This window comes from Lycium ferocissimum, chromosome 9, assembly GCF_029784015.1.
Source record: "Lycium ferocissimum isolate CSIRO_LF1 chromosome 9, AGI_CSIRO_Lferr_CH_V1, whole genome shotgun sequence".
NCBI lineage: Eukaryota > Viridiplantae > Streptophyta > Magnoliopsida > Solanales > Solanaceae > Lycium > Lycium ferocissimum.
In genome coordinates this window covers 38,857,662-38,875,152 of record NC_081350.1, presented here as the reverse complement: position 1 = coordinate 38,875,152, position 17,491 = coordinate 38,857,662, and the positions used below count along the sequence as shown (strand labels likewise).

The window sequence follows — 17,491 nt, the reverse complement described above, 5'->3', positions numbered from 1 at the left end:
AATATCTCTCTACTCCGATGTCATATCGGCGAACGGTAAAATGCGGTGGAAACTAGACTCGTAGAAATTCAATTTGATAGATGGATCACCCAGTAACTCCAAGTATATTGAGAGAAAAGATCTGCAACATCTGACCCAATTTTCAGTGAAATTTACAAACTTAACTTGCAACGCCCTTTGTCGACTTTCGTATTACAACTCGTTTGACTTCCAAACTTAACAAGCGACCATTATACGATTCAAATACTTCCTATCATTACTTGCTTAGCATGTGAAGCACTCCTAATGTCACCCAAAAGTACAAGTTATTGTATTCCCAACTTGCCGACTTTTGACGAAACTCGTCCTTCTTTGATTCATTCACCCTCCAAACCTTCAGCCACTTACTAATCTTATTTATAGACTCCTATAACCATTTATATTAATAAGCTCAATCTCTTTTAACCTCAAGATAATTTCTTTCGAACTAAAGTCGACTAACTCATAATGCGACTTTAACGTGTGAAAATCCGGGGTGTAACATTTTTGTACCAAATCCGATAGTTCAGGGGCATTTTAGGCCCTTTTCCATTCTTTTATATTAGAAGAGTCCGTTATCTTTTGCTAGTTAAGTCAAAAGATTTATTTTTCTTTATTTTGAATTGAAAAGGTCATTTATCTTTTATTATTTCACTCTAGAAGTCACTCTAATTGAAAAATGATGTATCTAACCATTTTTTAACGACGTGACACTTGATTTTTAAGCTAGAAAATATCAAACCCAATTCATTTTAGCCAAGAACCTCCTACCCGAACCAATACCACCCGTAAACTCTCTTTATATGCTAAATAAATTCCTTATCTGTCCAAAAATATTAATTACTTTGAATATAAATGCTTGAATAGAGAGTTTGGGAGCATCGTTTGGGATGGTTTTGGACTTTTAGGAAACATCTTTCACAAGAAACATGAATAATTGATACGATATACACTTTTTTTTAAAAAAAATCTTATTGCTAGTAAATATTCATAAATTTACAACAATAATTAACTTATCCATCACTTAACTACCCATGTGTTATGTTATTTCATATTTGACATCGATACAATTATAATATAATTTAAATATAACATATTCTTTACATAAAGAAACCAAAAATACACATTTTAGTTAATTGAAAAATAAATGTATTAAGTCATATATCATAACATCATAATTAAAATTTATTACTTCCTCGACCCTCGGTCCATTTTATTCCTTTTTTTTTTTTGCTCATCCCTTTAAAAAATATTAACTAAAAAGGTAATTTGATTAAATTTATCTTTATTTATTCTTTGATCTCAATTTAATACTACTCTCTTTTTTTGCCAATTCATCTCTCCACATTTATTGAGGTAGGAGTAAAGATGGAAATCAATTATTAATTGTATTTTAATTTTCTAAAATAACAACTATTTTGAACCGACTACTTTTAGTAAGGAGTTTTTAATATAAACGACAAGTAAAATGGACGCGAGGGAGTAATATGTACTCCTTCCGTTCATTTTTACTTGTCCACTATGCACTTTACACGCCTCTTAATAAACAATAAATGAAGTGGATAATTTACCATGATATTCATATTAAATTGGTGCATATTTTTAATGGTTCAAAAATAATTTAAAATTAGTAATTAATACTATAGGTAAAATAAGAAAAAATATGGTTATGTACAAACGAAAAGGTTACTCCCTCCGTCCCAATTTATGTGACACCATTTGACTTGACACGAAATTTAAGAAAGAAAGAATTTTTTTTGAAATGTGTGATCCAAAACAAATCTTATATAAATGTGTGGCTGTCAATTATCTCATAAAATTAAATTATTTTTAAATATAGAAAAATGACATTTTTTTTGACAAACCAAAAGAAAAATAGTGCCACATAAATTGGGACAGAGTACCATACAAAGATACTTAGGGCTGGGCATAAATACCCAAAATCGAAAACCGAAAAATCGGATCAAACCGAACCAAATCAAACTTTAAGAAACCGAAACCGAAAGAACCAAACTAGTTTGGTTTGGTGTTTGATGTTCGACCTTCAAAAAACCGAAACCGAAATAGCCGAACCGAACTTTGATGAAACCGAACCGAAGAATCGAAATTTATACATTACCCAAAAAAATTAAAATAATCCAGACCAATATAAGTTTAACCCCAAAAAAAACCCAATTGTAATAAGCTCTCTTTTGCTTTTGTATCCCTAATTTTCTACTTCAATTGAGAAAATCAAATATCCTTAACAAAGAAAGGTAACTAGGATGTGTTTTAGGATTAATGTATGTCCTTTATGTGTTTTCTTAATTATTTTACACCTAGTAATCCTATATTATGATTATGATTTTCTGTTCTTGTGTATCCTATTTGTTTGATTTTAATTTTAATTTGTTAGTTTTATGTTTTGTTACTTTTGAGAATATGAATTAGTGTAAATAGAATCGCTTCTAATATCATATCAAAAAAATCGAATTGAAAAAACTGAAACCGAACTGAACCAAACTTTAAAGAATCGAAACTGAACTAGTTGAGTTCGGTATTAAGTATCCACCTTCAAAAAATCAAAACCAAAATAGTCAAATTGAAGTTTGATAAAACTGAACGAAGAACCGAGCGTCCACCCCTGAATTACATACTCGTCACGCGCGACAAATAAAAAGGGAAAAATGAAAAGGCCTTTTTAGTGAAACGAAGTGAGATAAAATCACAAAACCTAGTACAGTCTGTTCCTAATTGAGCTAAAATCCACCGCTGCAAATTCCAGAACATTCTGTTCTTAGAAGAAATGGATTCAGAAACCTCCAACAAAATCTCAGAAACAGTTCTTGAAATCCTCAAATCATGTAACCTTGATGAAGTTACAGAGCTCAAAATCCGTAAAATGGCTTCTGAAAAGCTAGGGCTTGACTTGTCCGACCCGACCCGAAAGAAATTTGTCAGGCAAGTCGTGGAAAAGTTCCTTGCTGAAGAACAAGCTAAAGTTGAAGCAACTGAAGAAGTAGTTGAAGAAGAAGAGGAGGGTAAAAAAAAAGGTGATAAAGAGTACGATGATGATGGTGATCTCATTGTTTGTCGAGTGAGTAGAATGATTTTTTTAATTTTTTTTTTTTTGTTTAACTTTTTGTGGAATTACTGTTTTTTCCTTTGATTATGATTTTTGAAATGACTGTAATAACTAGTACTACCCTGTCCAAATTTAAGGGCTCGTTTGGTACGAGTGATAAGGGATAATTAATCCTAGGATTGAATTTGAGAAGAGTTTGTCCCGTGTTTGGTTGGTTAAGATTGTGGTATAACTAATCGTGGGATTGTAGTGTTATTTTTATCCCTGTGGAATTACAATTCCAGGATAACTTGTTCCCCAACCAAACGACCCATAAGTGGCTTAGTTTGACTTGGTACAACGTTTTAGGGGTAAAAGGATAATTTTGAATCTTGTGGTCCTAAATTAAAGATGTGTGTAATGTACTAAAATGTCGTTTGAATCTTGTGGTTTTAAACTTGTCATGTAGACGTTTGAATTGTCAACTTACTAAATATAGAATGAGGCATTCTTTTTGGGACAGACCCAAAACGTAAGTAAGACACTTAAATTGGGACGTAGAGAGTAGTAATATCTAACTATAGAGAAGTGTCATTTATGAAGTTTCTGGTTTGCAGACTTTAAATTTAAGCACTTAGAGTCCCTGCAAGATTAGAAAGAGATTCTCTTTTTTGTTTTTTGCTCAGTCACATGTTCTATAGGTATTCAGACCAAACCAACTCAAATTACTGTGGTTAAGTGATCTAATGTAGTAAACTTTGCATAAATTAACCATGGTTAAGTAATGGCCTTAAGTAATAGAAGTGTGTGTGTATAAACACATGTCATGTATCTATTGGTTTGGTGTAAACAGGGGGTGTTGGGTAAGTTTTACCCTATAAAACATAGTTCCACACTTCCTTAGTCCTGCATTTGTAATACATTTACTTTTTTCTCCCCCCAAAAAAGAAAGTTTAATTTAACCACTTGAAAAATCTATATTCCCACACTTACTGAAATAGATGATTGGTCCTAGTACTTGAAACTCGGTTATTAGAGTACTTATTAGGTCTTAGAATTCATATGTGATGTGGAATAGTCTCTTATTTCTGCTGTTTTATTGCTGCTGAGCTGATGTTTCTTTTTGGATTGATGAAAAAAGATTCTTGATGAATTTTTGGGAATTCCATGTAGTTGTCGCATAAGAGAAGAGTGACGATTACTGAGTTTAGGGGGAAAACTCTGGTGTCGATAAGAGAGTACTACAACAAAGAGGGCAAGGAGTTACCTACTGCTAAAGGTATTTGTTAGATTATTTATTATGAATTTGCATACTTTATACACAAATTTGTGTGTTTTCTCATTTGAAGTTTGCTGAAGTGCTTGCTATAATTAGAAATGAAGTCTCTGTCGAAATACTTTAATCAAAGATGTAAAGCAAATTTCTTCCCCTTCCCCCCACCCCCAATTCCCCCGACAAAGAAAACATTTGTTTTTTGGTGGGGAAGACTGAAGAGTTTAAACTGATAATCTGCAAGGATGTTTTTTCAGCTTATTGTTGAATTCAACGGGCCATTGTTAGACCACCTGGATATTTTGATTTTTGGTCTTTCTGTTGAATGTATGCTACAACTGCTAGTGTACATTCTTCTCTGCTTTTCTTCTCTTCTTGATCTGAAGAGGCGTTAAACTTAACCAATGAGCGATTTGAGTTTAGAAACAAAAGAAACGGACGATGGTGGTACTGATATTTTTTGGGGATGCCAAAAAAAGGGCTTTTTGATAGAAGTAGGTGCTTGATTCTTCCATCCAATTTATTGGCCAAAAGTTTTGGAAAACATTCTTATCTTGGAAAACAAGTCCATAAAAATGAGAAATATGACTTCCCTGGTAGAAGTAGGGCAAACAAGTTCCGTAAGTAGTTTTCCACATTGATTGTGTTCTCCCTACCTTCCAACACACCCCACCTTCATAGCCCCCACCACCCCACACCCATAGTGTTTGCGTAATATATAAATGCTTTCGGGGTTATTATATCTTCTTTTTTACAAATACTATTCTCCATACCAAACACATCCTTAGTTTTTCTGAAATTTCATCATGTATATCTCATGTCTAAGATACAATTGCAAAGGGAAAAAAACATAGGGCCACCTCTGACACTTGTTATGGTGTCCTCTGCAGGGATAAGCTTGACAGCTGAGCAATGGGCAACATTCAAGAAGAATATTCCCGGAGTTGAAAAAGCCATCAAGAAATTGGAGTCGAGGTCTTAGTTTAGTTTCTCTTCTTTCTTTTGGTTACATGCAGTAGTAAATTGTGTAATATCTGAAGTGCTTCAACAGTAGGACAGACTTATTTTTTGGCCTTACCCCTGCTCTTTTGGGTATATAGATGTTATCTAATGAATGGGAGGTAGCTGGTTTCTGGAAAGACTAAAGATAGGTTCTTGAATTCCTTCTCTGATTTATGATGCATCTTTTACTTCACCTGACTAGCCTGTGCATGTAACGTAGGGTATGTGCCTGTTTGGATGTGCTTATGGCTTTTGGCTTATTTTTACTAATTTGGCTTAAAAATAAGTGCTTAAAAGCACTTTTTTATTTATCCAAACACTACAAAAGTGCTTCAAAGCCATTTTGGCTTAAAGGCACCTAAATAAGCCTCCAAAGAGGCTCTAGGTTGCTCAACTAAAGTTATTTGGCCTAAGCCTAGTTTAAGGCGTGGCCTAAAATGGCATCTACTTTAGGCATGGTTCAATTTGTGTGAATTTGGTTATTTTGTCATTTGTCTCCTAATTATTAGTAGCCCTATGAATGATCGACCCACTTGACTGCCCAATTTAGTTCTTTCCAACTGGGCTATGCCAGTGACGGAGTGACCAAAACTACTAATAAGAGGATGGGAAAAAAATCCGTCCTTCCAACCAATCCACCCACCCCCACAACCAATCAGCAACAGTTATGTTTTCAGTCCCAATAAAGTTTGGGTCAGTTCCTATGAATTTGCATTGATCATGTGAAGATTTATCATGAATTGGTTAATTTTACATTGGTTGTTAGTTTGATGTAGGTTGAAATACATCTTACCCTTCTCAGATTTTAATGTTGGGATTACACTGATATGTTGTTGTTAATTTGCGTTAGTGATGTACTTTTATTCATGCTTCGGATTGATAGTGCGCACAAACTCAGACGGGTAGAGAGTTGACTCACTCTTCCTCTCTCAGAAGAAAAATTCTTAAAAAAAAAAAAAAAAAAGAAACGCTAAGTCCATCATGTCCTTCCATAATTTTTGGGTAGTTTTAAATTACAATCGATTACTATAACTCAAATAATTAAACGTTTGTAACCCTATTGTTATATGTAATGTTTATACAAGTATTTATCTTATCGTTAAACTTGTGATCAATCTAAAATCATAGAACATTTTAAGATTCTCCGAGGATTATAAGAGGCATCATCTATAAACATGTGAAGCATCATCCTACGTTTTCCTTGACTTGACATACTTATTAAATCGATTTCACACTCAAAGGAGGACCACAGGAAGCCATTACGTGCTCGATATGATTGTAAGTGCGTTACATTATACAAATTCCCAACCATCAGTCGTATGGACAAGTAATATTTCTGGTAGATATTGATGGAAGAAACAAAGGAGGTCATCCATGCATTTTGGCATTTTCTTCATGTGGTCTAAATGAAACTAAAATAGTATATTTGTGGGTAGGTGCTGCTATGTTCCAAGCACATAAAGTCCAAGTACCATTATAACACAATGGCCCTCTTGTGTCTCTAGTTACCACATGCCAAATTTAGCAGCCTTCAATGCCCACTCTTTCTGCGTTTCTTGGACAATGAAATTTAAGTTGTATTCAGCTAGGCATGCGTATGTTGTATTCAGCTAGGCATGCGTAAAATGTAAATTGTTTTGACATAATTAGTTAATTACGGACTGCTAGTAATTAAATGTTCGTTAAGCATGGAGAATAATAATCTAAAAGCAAGTTTAGATAAGTGTTGGAGTCTTCAAATTACAGCAAACCTGTAAAAGTATTTTATACTTTCACTAAAGTAAAACTTAGGTTCATAATTTAAATTGTATTATTCCCAAAGCAAAGACATGAGAAACAGACACAGAGTTCGTATTTTGAATTTATGGATTTTGAATTTTTTTAAAAATAACTTACTGAGTTGTAGATAAACTATTTACTCATTAAATAAATGTTTAAATACAATTACAAATTTCGGGCCAAGATTATCGAATTATGTTGAATTCGTGGACAGATTTGTGGCTACCACTTGTGAAACAAAAGTAAGAAAATATAAGATTGCCTTACTTATTACTGGCTTACTGGAATCTTCCTTAAATGATTCAAATTACTTTCAATCCATTCCATTTTCTCATGGTCAAGATAATAGATGAAGAATAAATAGAGAAAAGGTATGACACGTGCCGTCTCAAGATCCATACGACCCAAAATCTTGTATAAATCCTTAATTGGTTGTCTCCATACCAATTGGCAATACCAAACACCACATATCATTTTTTAAGGCTATCTATATCCATATGTACTCCTAGTTGCATAACATAATTCACAACTCAAAAAAATAATCTCTTCACCTTGAAACTTATCAAGCATGGGTTGTGCCTCATCCAAAAGAATTGAGGCCACCGTCGATGTCTACCGTCCACCGCCGACGAGCTTCGCCGTCTTCGATATCAACTCCATTGAAGAACCATGGCTAAAAGGGGGTAATAACAAGGTATGTACCTTGTTAGAATTTATGGACTTTCATGTATACTTGTAGTAATACTAAGTGTATGTTGTTTGCTACTGTTAAGAAGGTTTTTGTGTAAATTAAAAGTAATCTACTAAAGTTTAAAGTTAATTGAAAAATCTACTGTTGATATCATGATTAATTAGTTTTTTAATTTAACTGAAAAACCTTTAATGCTATTCAATAACCTTTCTTTTTCCAAATACTTTATGAATATGCTTTTTGTATGCAGAAGTGCATTTTTTTGAACTGCCAAATAGAAATTGTTTTTTTTATTTTTTTTTTAATAACATCCCAATCATTAGAAAGTCACGCTTTAGAAGGTAGAGAGTCACGTTTTCTGAAATTATATTAGTTCGGATTCATCATCTACTATAATTAAATAACAAGAAGAATTTGATCTTATATTAAGTGTAATTTTTTCCGCTAAAGGAGGTTCAGCTAAATCCCCTCTACTCTGCCCCTATTTGGAAGAATATTGATTACTGTTACATTAGATACTCTTTCACATTTAATTTATTTTCATGATGATTTGACGCGATAAAACTTCGAAATAGGTAGAAGAAGATGAGCTGGATCAAGATGAACGAGAAGAAGAAGAGAAGCCACCAAAAGTGCCACAACAACTTGAAAAACTCAACTCCTCTATTGATGATGCTCCTCGTTCATGGGATGAAGTTAGCAAAGCCTTAGAAGATATAAAACCCACGCTAAAAAATCCACCACCACCAAAATCACCTAAAAAACCCCTCCTTGCACTAATGCCACCACCGCCACCAACAGAAGACGGTGGCAGCTCCCCAAAAAGGAAAGTTCCAAGAAAGAGCTTTTCCTTTCATACCCTTGAAGAACTTGAATCCAATATATCATCTAAAGATTCAAAAAAACCAAATGAATTGAAGAGACAAGAGTCCCTGCGTACTAATGAAGAGGAAAATAAAAAGTTGCAAAAAATCAGCAATAAAACAGTGAAACACGAGTCACAAATTATGTTTCATAATGAGTTAGAAGCACATCAAAAGACTCAACATGAAGGGTACAAGCCAGTGAAGTCTGTGAAAGAGAACCCTTTTTTGTTAAGGGACAAAATGGAAAGAGAAAAAGAAGGGAAAGTTCCAACTTTCATAAAATTTAACCCTTTAAGTGACTACCCCGAAAAGTGTCCGCCACGTGGTGATGACTCATTGGTTGTTTACACGACGTCGCTAGGTGGTGTGCGTCGCACGTTTGAGGATTGTAACAAAGTGAGGTTAATCTTGGAGTCTCACCGTGTGGTTTTTGACGAGCGTGACGTAGCGTTGCATGGTGAATTTCGTCAGGAGCTGAAGGAATTGCTAGGAGATGAAGAGGACGCCAATGTACCAAGGTTGTTCGTGAAGGGGAGGTACATTGGCGGCGTGGAGGAAGTGGTGCATCTAAACGAGACAAGTCGACTCGGTAGGATATTGAATTGGGCTAGGGTGGAGAGGGGCGTAGGGAGGTCAGGGTGTGAAGGGTGTGGGGGTGCTAGGTTTGTGCCATGTTTTGATTGTGGAGGAAGTTGCAAAGTTGTGAATAGGGATGTCAAGGAGAGATGTCCCAAGTGTAATGAGAATGGTTTGATTCATTGTCCTCTTTGCGATTGAATAAATTGTATGCATGTATTCTTGAGCACATACTTAAAAGATTTTAATCAGTGAATGCAGAATATTATTGTTACTCTGTGAAGTCGTTACGAATTCAGTATAGGTGCTTGAATTCTAATTACATGCGCGTATGCAATTACTTTTGTGATTGAATTTTGTATTAGATTTTTTCATGGCTAGGAAATTCAGTGATGGGGGAGTGTAAAGTTTTCAACTGAATGATTTTTATACTTTAGTTTCTATAATTTCTATTAGACTTAGTAGGCATTTGGCCATGAAAACCAAAAATTATTCACTTTATTTGGAGTTTTGAAGATGGAATTGTGTTTAGTTATAGTTTTTGCAAAGAGTATTTGATTGTTTGAATGTAATGAAAGTGAAAATAAGTTTTTTTGTGTTTTTCAAATTCCAAATACAACTTCAAGTTGTATTTGGAATTCCATGGTCAAACATTGATTTTCAAATAAACCGAAAACGTTTTTCGGAAAAAAGTGAAAAAATTTCGGGCCCTTAGTAGGCGTTTAGCCGTGAAAACCAAATATTATTCACTTTATTTGGAATTTTGAAGATGGAGTTGTGTTTGTTTATAGTTTTTGCAAAGAGTATTTGATTGTTTGAATGTAATGAAAGTGAAAGCAAGGTTTTTGGTATGAATTTTCATGACTAAATACTGATTTTCAAATAAAGTGAAAAAAAAAAGTGAAAAATTCTGATGTCCAAATGGGCCTTAGTCATTTGGGTTTCAAACTTGAGAGGGAAAGGGAAAAGATGTTGAGGAAACAGTTTGCTACAGATTTGCAGCCTGAAAAAAAATAGTATTTATCTGTTTTTAATACTAGTTAGTACCAGTGTCAAAGCCAAGATATTTATTAAGGAGATCCAAAATATTAAAAAAGTACGGTGAACCCGTTGCGCTCCCTCAAATTAATGGAGGAGGGAAGGGCCCTATTGGGTTCAAACCGGTGACCTCTTGATCTGCACTCAAATGCTCTACCACTGAGCTAAACGGTGGTCTGCTCCTTGCTCCCACATTTAATTCCCCCATGTGACAGAAAATATATTTAAATTAGGAAAACATTGACCTGATATTGGATTTGCTTTGATATTTCAGGTTTTTCTAAACAATATTAATGTTGAGCTCATAATTGTAGTTTAGAGTTTTGACCTAACCTAGCCTTTAATTGTACTAAATGGAAATGGATCAAGTTCATGTATTAGCCCAAGCCTTGAGGTTGAAAATAAGTGGCAGTAAAATATGAGTTAGACGCATGTTACAAGTTCGAACTTGTCGATGTAAGTCTAATACTTAAGTAAAGAATAATAAAAGTGTGAGTTTATTATTAATCGATTTTGAATCTTGCACCACCATGCGAGATTATTAAAAAAAATAACAACGAAGCTCTACTACAAATTCCATAAAGTACAAACCATGTGAACTTGGCTGCCACTTGTTTTCAGCTACAAGGCTCGGGGTAAATACATGAACTTGGTCCAATTTCATTACCACACCTGGCGAATAGAATAGTACAGTCCATTAATATCTTAAAAATTAAAAGATAGGACATTCTAGAAACTAATAAAGTTTGTGTGGTTTTTTATAATTATGGTGTTCGTGTTTCTAGCCTTGATTATTATTTCATTAGTACTACCATAATATCTCTCCATAAAGATAAAAGGTACTTAAATAGCTCGTCATCAAGAGCGAGATAAAAAAATCACCTATTATTTTTATCCCAACTGAAATTTAACTTTTGTTATAGCATGTTATACTTGTCATTTAAATCTACATTATCAATCATGTTTATTAAGTGAAGTTACCCGTAATTTGTTTTAATAACTCCATTATGTAGATTTTTTGAAAATAAATAGAACTTAAACTCATCAATTACTGTCTCACTTCATTTTTTTTTTGTTAACATCCCTTGACTAATTGTAATTAAGCATTTCTATGTAATATAAATATAAATACAAATCTTACCAGGCCAAATATGTCATTCCTTGTTAATTTGTATCGTTTTTAGTGAAAGCTGTATTGAGCATTTTAATGCCAGATTCATTATCGATTTTAATAAAGTCTAATACAGAAAGAATAAGATTTTTTCCATTAATATATGAAGTAAAATACAAATTTGATACACAATATTTAAATGAAAAGTACACAAATCTCATCAACTTCACATGCCAATCTTAACGTTGGCTTTGGTGACCAACCAATCTATTCAAACTTAGAAAACATGTCTAAATCAAAGATTTAAGTTTTTATGTAATGACAGTGCACAGATATTTGACACAATAAATACAGTGTAATATTTGATAATATGCCGGTTACTATTTAACTAGATTATCAATTACTAGTATTTATCATAACTTTTTTTTTTTTTTTGACCATTATCTAATAAGTTATAATTGTATAATTTTCTTTCAAAATAACCGTGCATAAAAGTTAGACTTTTAAATCAAATGTTAGGGCCAACTACCACCAAAGTCTCTTTTATTTGGAATTGACTCACAAAACAAATATTTCATTCTACATCATCATCAACGACTAAGTCTATTTTCAAAATAAAGTGCCGTGAAAGAACAGTTGAACCATTTTCCTTTTCTTAGTTGTGACATTTCAACCAAGTCATCTTAAATTTTGAACTACACATTTGTCCCCTAGACCCTTTTGTTCATTTGTTCCACTACCAAATACATAAAACATTTTCATCTTTCTTTACGCATGTCGAGGAAACACTACAAAAAACCTACAAAATTCGTTGGGTCATATTGTTGAATGGTGGGGGTTGTTAAATCACATAAACCATATAATGGGTATAAAGAAAACCAAATAGCCCATATTTCAATCTTAGGTTGGGTGGTTCATCTTTTTTAGTGAGTGATTGATTCACTCAAACAATTGTATATGATCATTTTAAGATGCTTTACCACGTATAACGTCAGTTGGGATGCACTCAAATTTGACATTTTGAACTTTAATTTTTACGTTGAATAAGTTCTTAGAGGCTTAATGCATATGCGGCCCCTTAAACTTGCCCATTTTTCTTTTTTGACATCTCAACTAAGTGTTATTTTTAATTGACTCCCCGAATTAATTCCTCACATGTCTTCAATATGCTCATTTTCTTTCATTTCCAATTTAATTGTTGCTTCTAACAAAAATCAAATTTAAGGAGTTTGATATACACAATTGAATACGAATTCAGAGTTCAATAGAAACAACACTTAATTGCAAGGACCGCATATGCATTAAGCGTATATTATAATTATAAACTTATACACACAAGTATGTTGTGATATGGTACATCTTATAAACCAAACAATAACAATTAGGCTCAATGGTAATAATGATGACGACTAATGAAATGTTAATGTGATTTTTTACCCTCAAATTCCAACATACTTGCTGACCTAAAACTCTCAAAATTTTCACACAGGTGCGTCCAAAAAGGCATATTAGATAGAGGAAATAGAAAATCCTAACCTCTCAATAATTTGAATAGAAAAAAATTTAATGTCTTTTTCAAATCTCAAATCTCTTATGTATTTTTTTCATCTAGCGATTAAAGGCACAATAGGCAGTAACTAAACATTCGATCCATTACAATTGAGACGAATCGGTAAGTACTCCATCCTTGATCAAAAACCTCGAGCCCAAACCGCGTGTATAAAATCTCACCTTGTTAGGAAACGCTTATCTGAATTTAGACAGCATCTATGCGGGTACTTGACCAGTGGGAAACAAAAGAAAATCCATAACAATAAGATAATTACTAGGAGATCATACTTAAATATAAATATAACTTGTTTCTCATATTTCACTTTTTTATTATGCAGCAATTTCTGCTGGATTACACAATATATAGTATTAGTCTCCACATAAAAAGTGTTTTTCCAGATCATATGTTCTGCATATATATGTTGCATATATACAGTAGATACTTTTTTTCTGCTCTGCAAACTCCAGTATATAATACTAGAAGCAAACTCCTCTATATTATCCTTCTCTCTCACTTCTCTAATCAACGTTTTTCTCCTTCATAATCCATTCTCTGCTATAATACAAGAACTATAAACATCCATTTAGTTCTTGTTCTCTTCAAAAATGTCCAGAAGAGAAAGGGCCTGCAAAATCACAAATCACATTGCTCATGTTAAACAAAAGTTTCTTTTATTTATGTATACTAATCAACTGATCTTTAGAATTTGATTTTGTTAAGGAGACAATAATCACCTCTGGAACATTTAACTCAAGGCGGAACTTAGGGCCATCGTAGTGGTGAAGAATTGGCCTGAATGAATCCTCCTCAAGTGGTTCACAAACTTTCCTCGTCACAACACGAACCTGTAAAACAAAAGGATAGAAGTCAAGATTACCAGAAACAAATCCAGTAAGCATTCTGTTAAAAAGTGTAACCATCTCGTCGAACAGTTTAACTAGAAAGAGCACACTTTTATTTACTTCATATCGGAAATGTGTTCTAACTTAGATAGACTATAATTCATCATCAAGTGGAACCAAGTACACACTATAACTTTCGGTTTACACATAATAATGAAATGAATATCCAATACTGCAATAACAACTATGTCTCAATCCTAAGCAAGTTGGACCGGCTATATGAACACTAATCATGTCACTCCACTTAAACTCACTCTTAAACCATATAATATACAAAATTAAATTTAGTAGTACTAGAAATTGACTATATTTTTATCTCTGACCGCACTGAAAGATTCTAAAAAAACAAAACCTATAGTGAACATACTAACATGACTAGAACATGTACACAACTAATTGGTATCGAGTAAATAAATTTTTCAGTTCAAATCCAAAAAGAAAATTATTACTCCCTACTATTTGTTATCACCTATACAAATCTTTGAGTTCAAATCCAAAAGAAATTATATGTGGAAACTAACAACATCCACTAACTACTACTTACCTGAGCAGGAAAGCGAGATTCACCAGGGTTCTTCTTGTCCTCCCAGGCCGACGGATCAATGTTTGACCCACCAAAGCTTGCAGCCTGTTGAGGTTTATGTATTAGTTCAACGAAACAAAAAGGAGAACAATGAGATAGTACTTCAAAATAGATTTATTTCCCATCAACCATGTAATGCAAATAATGTAGAGATACAAACCTCAAAAACTCCGTGAAGCTGATGGGTCGAGTAGTTGTACAGAAAAAGAGGCAACCCAGGTGTTATCTGTCGAACTGAGTCCCTATAACGTGGCGGCAAGCCTGAAATATAATAGCAAGAGTAGATATCAGAAAAAAGCACCAATTATGATGGAGCTAACAGTGTAAATTTCACTGATCAGAGAATAAACCCGCCTCAACTCTAAACTGGTTGGAGTCCATTATAGAATCCTATGTATTAAACCGAAGCAAAATCTAAATAGAGCTAATAGGGTAAATTTCACAGGTCAAGGAATAAACTAGCCTCAATTCTAAACTGGCAGGAGTCAATTACAGAACCCTCTGGTATTATACAGAAGCACATATCTTAATGAAGCTAAAAGTGTGAATTTCTCTGATTGATTAATGACACCTTAAACCCAAATTTCGGATTGTTTATATAGATCTTTTGCATTACTTCTGCTCTATTCAGATCCAATTCATCCATTTTACAGTGTCTAATAATAATCAATATTAAAATAACCATTCCTCGCTGTAAAGATTCAAACTTGGACACCATCAACCAATTTCTAGAACATAAAGGAGAATAAATCTAGACTACGATTGCTTAGTGTCTCAATTATTCACAAAATCTTTTAGCAATTGCCTATTATCATTCCTATTAACTCACACAACACCCCATTCCAAAAACTTAATTCCACCCATTGGTCAATTTTTAACTACAAACAACATCAAACACAGAAAAATACTAATCAAGAACACCCAAGCAAAAAAATAAGAATAATCAATACTAGAAAAACCATTACTAGCTGTAAAGATCCAAACTTGAACGGTATCAACCAATTTCTAGAACATAATAGAGAATAAATCTAGAATCAAATTGCCAAATCTCTCAACTTTCAACAAAACTTCTTAACAATTTGTTAAAAAAAAAAAAAAAAAAAGGCAATAGATCCATCCAAAATAACTTAATTCCAGGAATTGGTAGAAAAAAATTACTACAAACAACAACATCAAACACAGAAAAGTACCAACCAAGCAAAAAAATGAGGAGATTTTTTTTTAAAAAAAATAAAAACTTACCAAAGAGCTCCCTTTTGAGATTTTCAGCCATAGTATCATTGTTACAAACAAAAATATATCCACCAACTGTTTCATTTCTTGGCAAAGATTCAGCTGGTGGCAAAGTCTTAAACCTTTTATCAACACTATTTTGTTTCTCATTATTAACATCCTTGTTGTTACTCTCTTTAACACTCTTATTATTCTTCTTTACACTTTTACCCCCATACACAACAAATTCATTATCTCCAACTTTCTTGTTTGTACCAACTGCAATATTGTTAGTACCCTTATTATAACCAAAGTCCAACACTTGATTTGAATACACCCCTTTGTTAAACCCACCATTTAAACCAACCCCAACTACTCCTTTTCCAGCAACCCCACCGCACGCGCCACCACGCGCCGCCGTGTCAGGGATTTTCCAACCATCATTGCTAAAAAGATTGTAATTTGACTTGTTGGAACTGTTAGTAAAGTTGTTGTTGAGGTCACCACCTACTCTTATATCAAAATTTCTTCTTTCTTCAGGCCTTTTGGAACCATAATTGTTGCTCCAAATTGAATCGTTGTTTAAAGAGAGATTTGCTAAGTTGTTGTTTTGTAAACGAAGTTGATCACTGAATTGATAGAAAGATGATTGATTGTGGTTTTCCATAGTGTTTTTTGAGCTTTTTCTTGAATAAAGATTGAAGCTTTGTGTATTTTTGAGATTTTCTTGAATACCCAAATGAGGAATTGGTATAAAGATTGAAACTTTGGGGTGGAAGTGGACTTTTTTTTACAAGTAGAATGGTGTTTTGAGAAGAGAGAATGCAGGAGTTGGGTGAGTTTATATGGAATTTAGGTGTAGTGGAGTTGAGGAAATTTCCTAGAAAAAGATGGTGGTGGGGTGGGTGGTGCAGTGGCGTGGTTGAGGGTGGGGTGGTTGGGGGTGGGGTGGTGTGGGGGTGGGTTGATGGCGTGTCAGATTGTCAAAGGAGAGTGTGGAAAAGTAAACACGTACCAAAAATAAAAGGAAAAGTAGACAGTGGGGAAAGAGAAAAAAAGAAAAGGCAAAGAAGTATCCAAAGAGGAGTGAAGTCGGTAAATTGTTAGTCAAGGATTGTGATATATTTTAATCCTTCATATTGTTACTTTTATCTATATTTATATAAACGGAAAAGGCCAAAATTACCCCTGAACTTTGAAAAATAGTTAAGTATCTGCTTCGTTATCTTTAGGAAATTATAATTTTTATCTTGTAAATTCAATATATACTGTCAGCGTTGTCTAATCTTTGCCATCTGCGCGTGGCGTCATCTAACTTCAAAATTATTTTTACCTCAAATAATTTTTTACTAAAATAACTCAATCATCGAATTTTTTTTTTTTCAAAGAAAAATAATACGGAATTATTTTTATATTTTTTTTGGAAAAATTATCCGTATTATTTTTCTTTGAAAAAAAAAAAAAAAAATTGGTAGAGTTATTTTAGTGAGTAAAAAATTATTTTAGGGTAAAATAATTTTGCTAGGATGACTTAACGCTACAAGAAAATGTAAGTATGATAATTGAATTAAAGTATAACTTTAAGAGTATAATCGCCCTAAAGATAACTAAGGTATTTAATGAACTATTGTTCAAAGTTCAAGGGTGATTTTGGCCCTTTTCCGTTATATAAATGATAACTTATACTCCTAGTTTATTCTGTCAAGCTTTCGAAAATCTGATTATTTAAAAAATTATTTTTTTTTTCAGAAATTCTATTATAAAAAAGTTATTTTAGATAATGACATTTTATTTTTGATTAATTAATTTGAAAAACACAATAACATATCAATATAATTTCACAAA

General features: G+C 33.2%; 3 protein-coding genes across 3 annotated transcripts; 2 read left to right on the top strand and 1 right to left on the bottom strand.

The window, feature by feature from the left end:
- The first annotated feature begins 2,762 nt into the window (after positions 1 to 2,762).
- On the top strand, positions 2,763 to 5,534 carry LOC132069494 (RNA polymerase II transcriptional coactivator KELP). The gene is made up of 3 exons (XM_059462836.1): positions 2,763 to 3,094; positions 4,235 to 4,340; positions 5,225 to 5,534. The coding sequence occupies exons 1-3, from the start codon at positions 2,804 to 2,806 to the stop codon at positions 5,314 to 5,316; spliced, it is 489 nt and encodes a 162-aa protein (XP_059318819.1). The 5' UTR covers positions 2,763 to 2,803; the 3' UTR covers positions 5,317 to 5,534.
- A 2,141-nt stretch (positions 5,535 to 7,675) lies between these two features.
- On the top strand, positions 7,676 to 9,693 carry LOC132030671 (uncharacterized). The gene is made up of 2 exons (XM_059420395.1): positions 7,676 to 7,809; positions 8,382 to 9,693. Exons 1-2 carry the CDS (start codon positions 7,684 to 7,686, stop codon positions 9,447 to 9,449), a joined length of 1,194 nt encoding a protein of 397 aa, XP_059276378.1. The 5' UTR covers positions 7,676 to 7,683; the 3' UTR covers positions 9,450 to 9,693.
- A 3,543-nt stretch (positions 9,694 to 13,236) lies between these two features.
- Positions 13,237 to 16,468, bottom strand: LOC132030670 (B2 protein). The gene is made up of 5 exons (XM_059420394.1): positions 15,677 to 16,468; positions 14,595 to 14,695; positions 14,396 to 14,479; positions 13,684 to 13,794; positions 13,237 to 13,574 (listed from the first exon to the last, which is right to left on the bottom strand). Exons 1-5 carry the CDS (start codon positions 16,311 to 16,313, stop codon positions 13,533 to 13,535), a joined length of 975 nt encoding a protein of 324 aa, XP_059276377.1. The 5' UTR covers positions 16,314 to 16,468; the 3' UTR covers positions 13,237 to 13,532.
- Positions 16,469 to 17,491: the final 1,023 nt, after the last annotated feature.

Coding starts and splice junctions, on each gene's coding strand:
- LOC132069494 (XM_059462836.1), top strand. CDS start 2,804: ATGGATTCAGAAACCTCCAACAAAATCTCAGAAACAGTTCTTGAAATC. Junction 3,095..4,234: donor GTGATCTCATTGTTTGTCGA/GTGAGTAGAATG, acceptor AATTCCATGTAG/TTGTCGCATAAGAGAAGAGT. Junction 4,341..5,224: donor GGAGTTACCTACTGCTAAAG/GTATTTGTTAGA, acceptor TGTCCTCTGCAG/GGATAAGCTTGACAGCTGAG.
- LOC132030671 (XM_059420395.1), top strand. CDS start 7,684: ATGGGTTGTGCCTCATCCAAAAGAATTGAGGCCACCGTCGATGTCTAC. Junction 7,810..8,381: donor TAAAAGGGGGTAATAACAAG/GTATGTACCTTG, acceptor ACTTCGAAATAG/GTAGAAGAAGATGAGCTGGA.
- LOC132030670 (XM_059420394.1), bottom strand. CDS start 16,313: ATGGAAAACCACAATCAATCATCTTTCTATCAATTCAGTGATCAACTT. Junction 14,696..15,676: donor TCTCAAAAGGGAGCTCTTTG/GTAAGTTTTTAT, acceptor ATTATATTTCAG/GCTTGCCGCCACGTTATAGG. Junction 13,795..14,395: donor AATCTCGCTTTCCTGCTCAG/GTAAGTAGTAGT, acceptor TTTGTTTTACAG/GTTCGTGTTGTGACGAGGAA.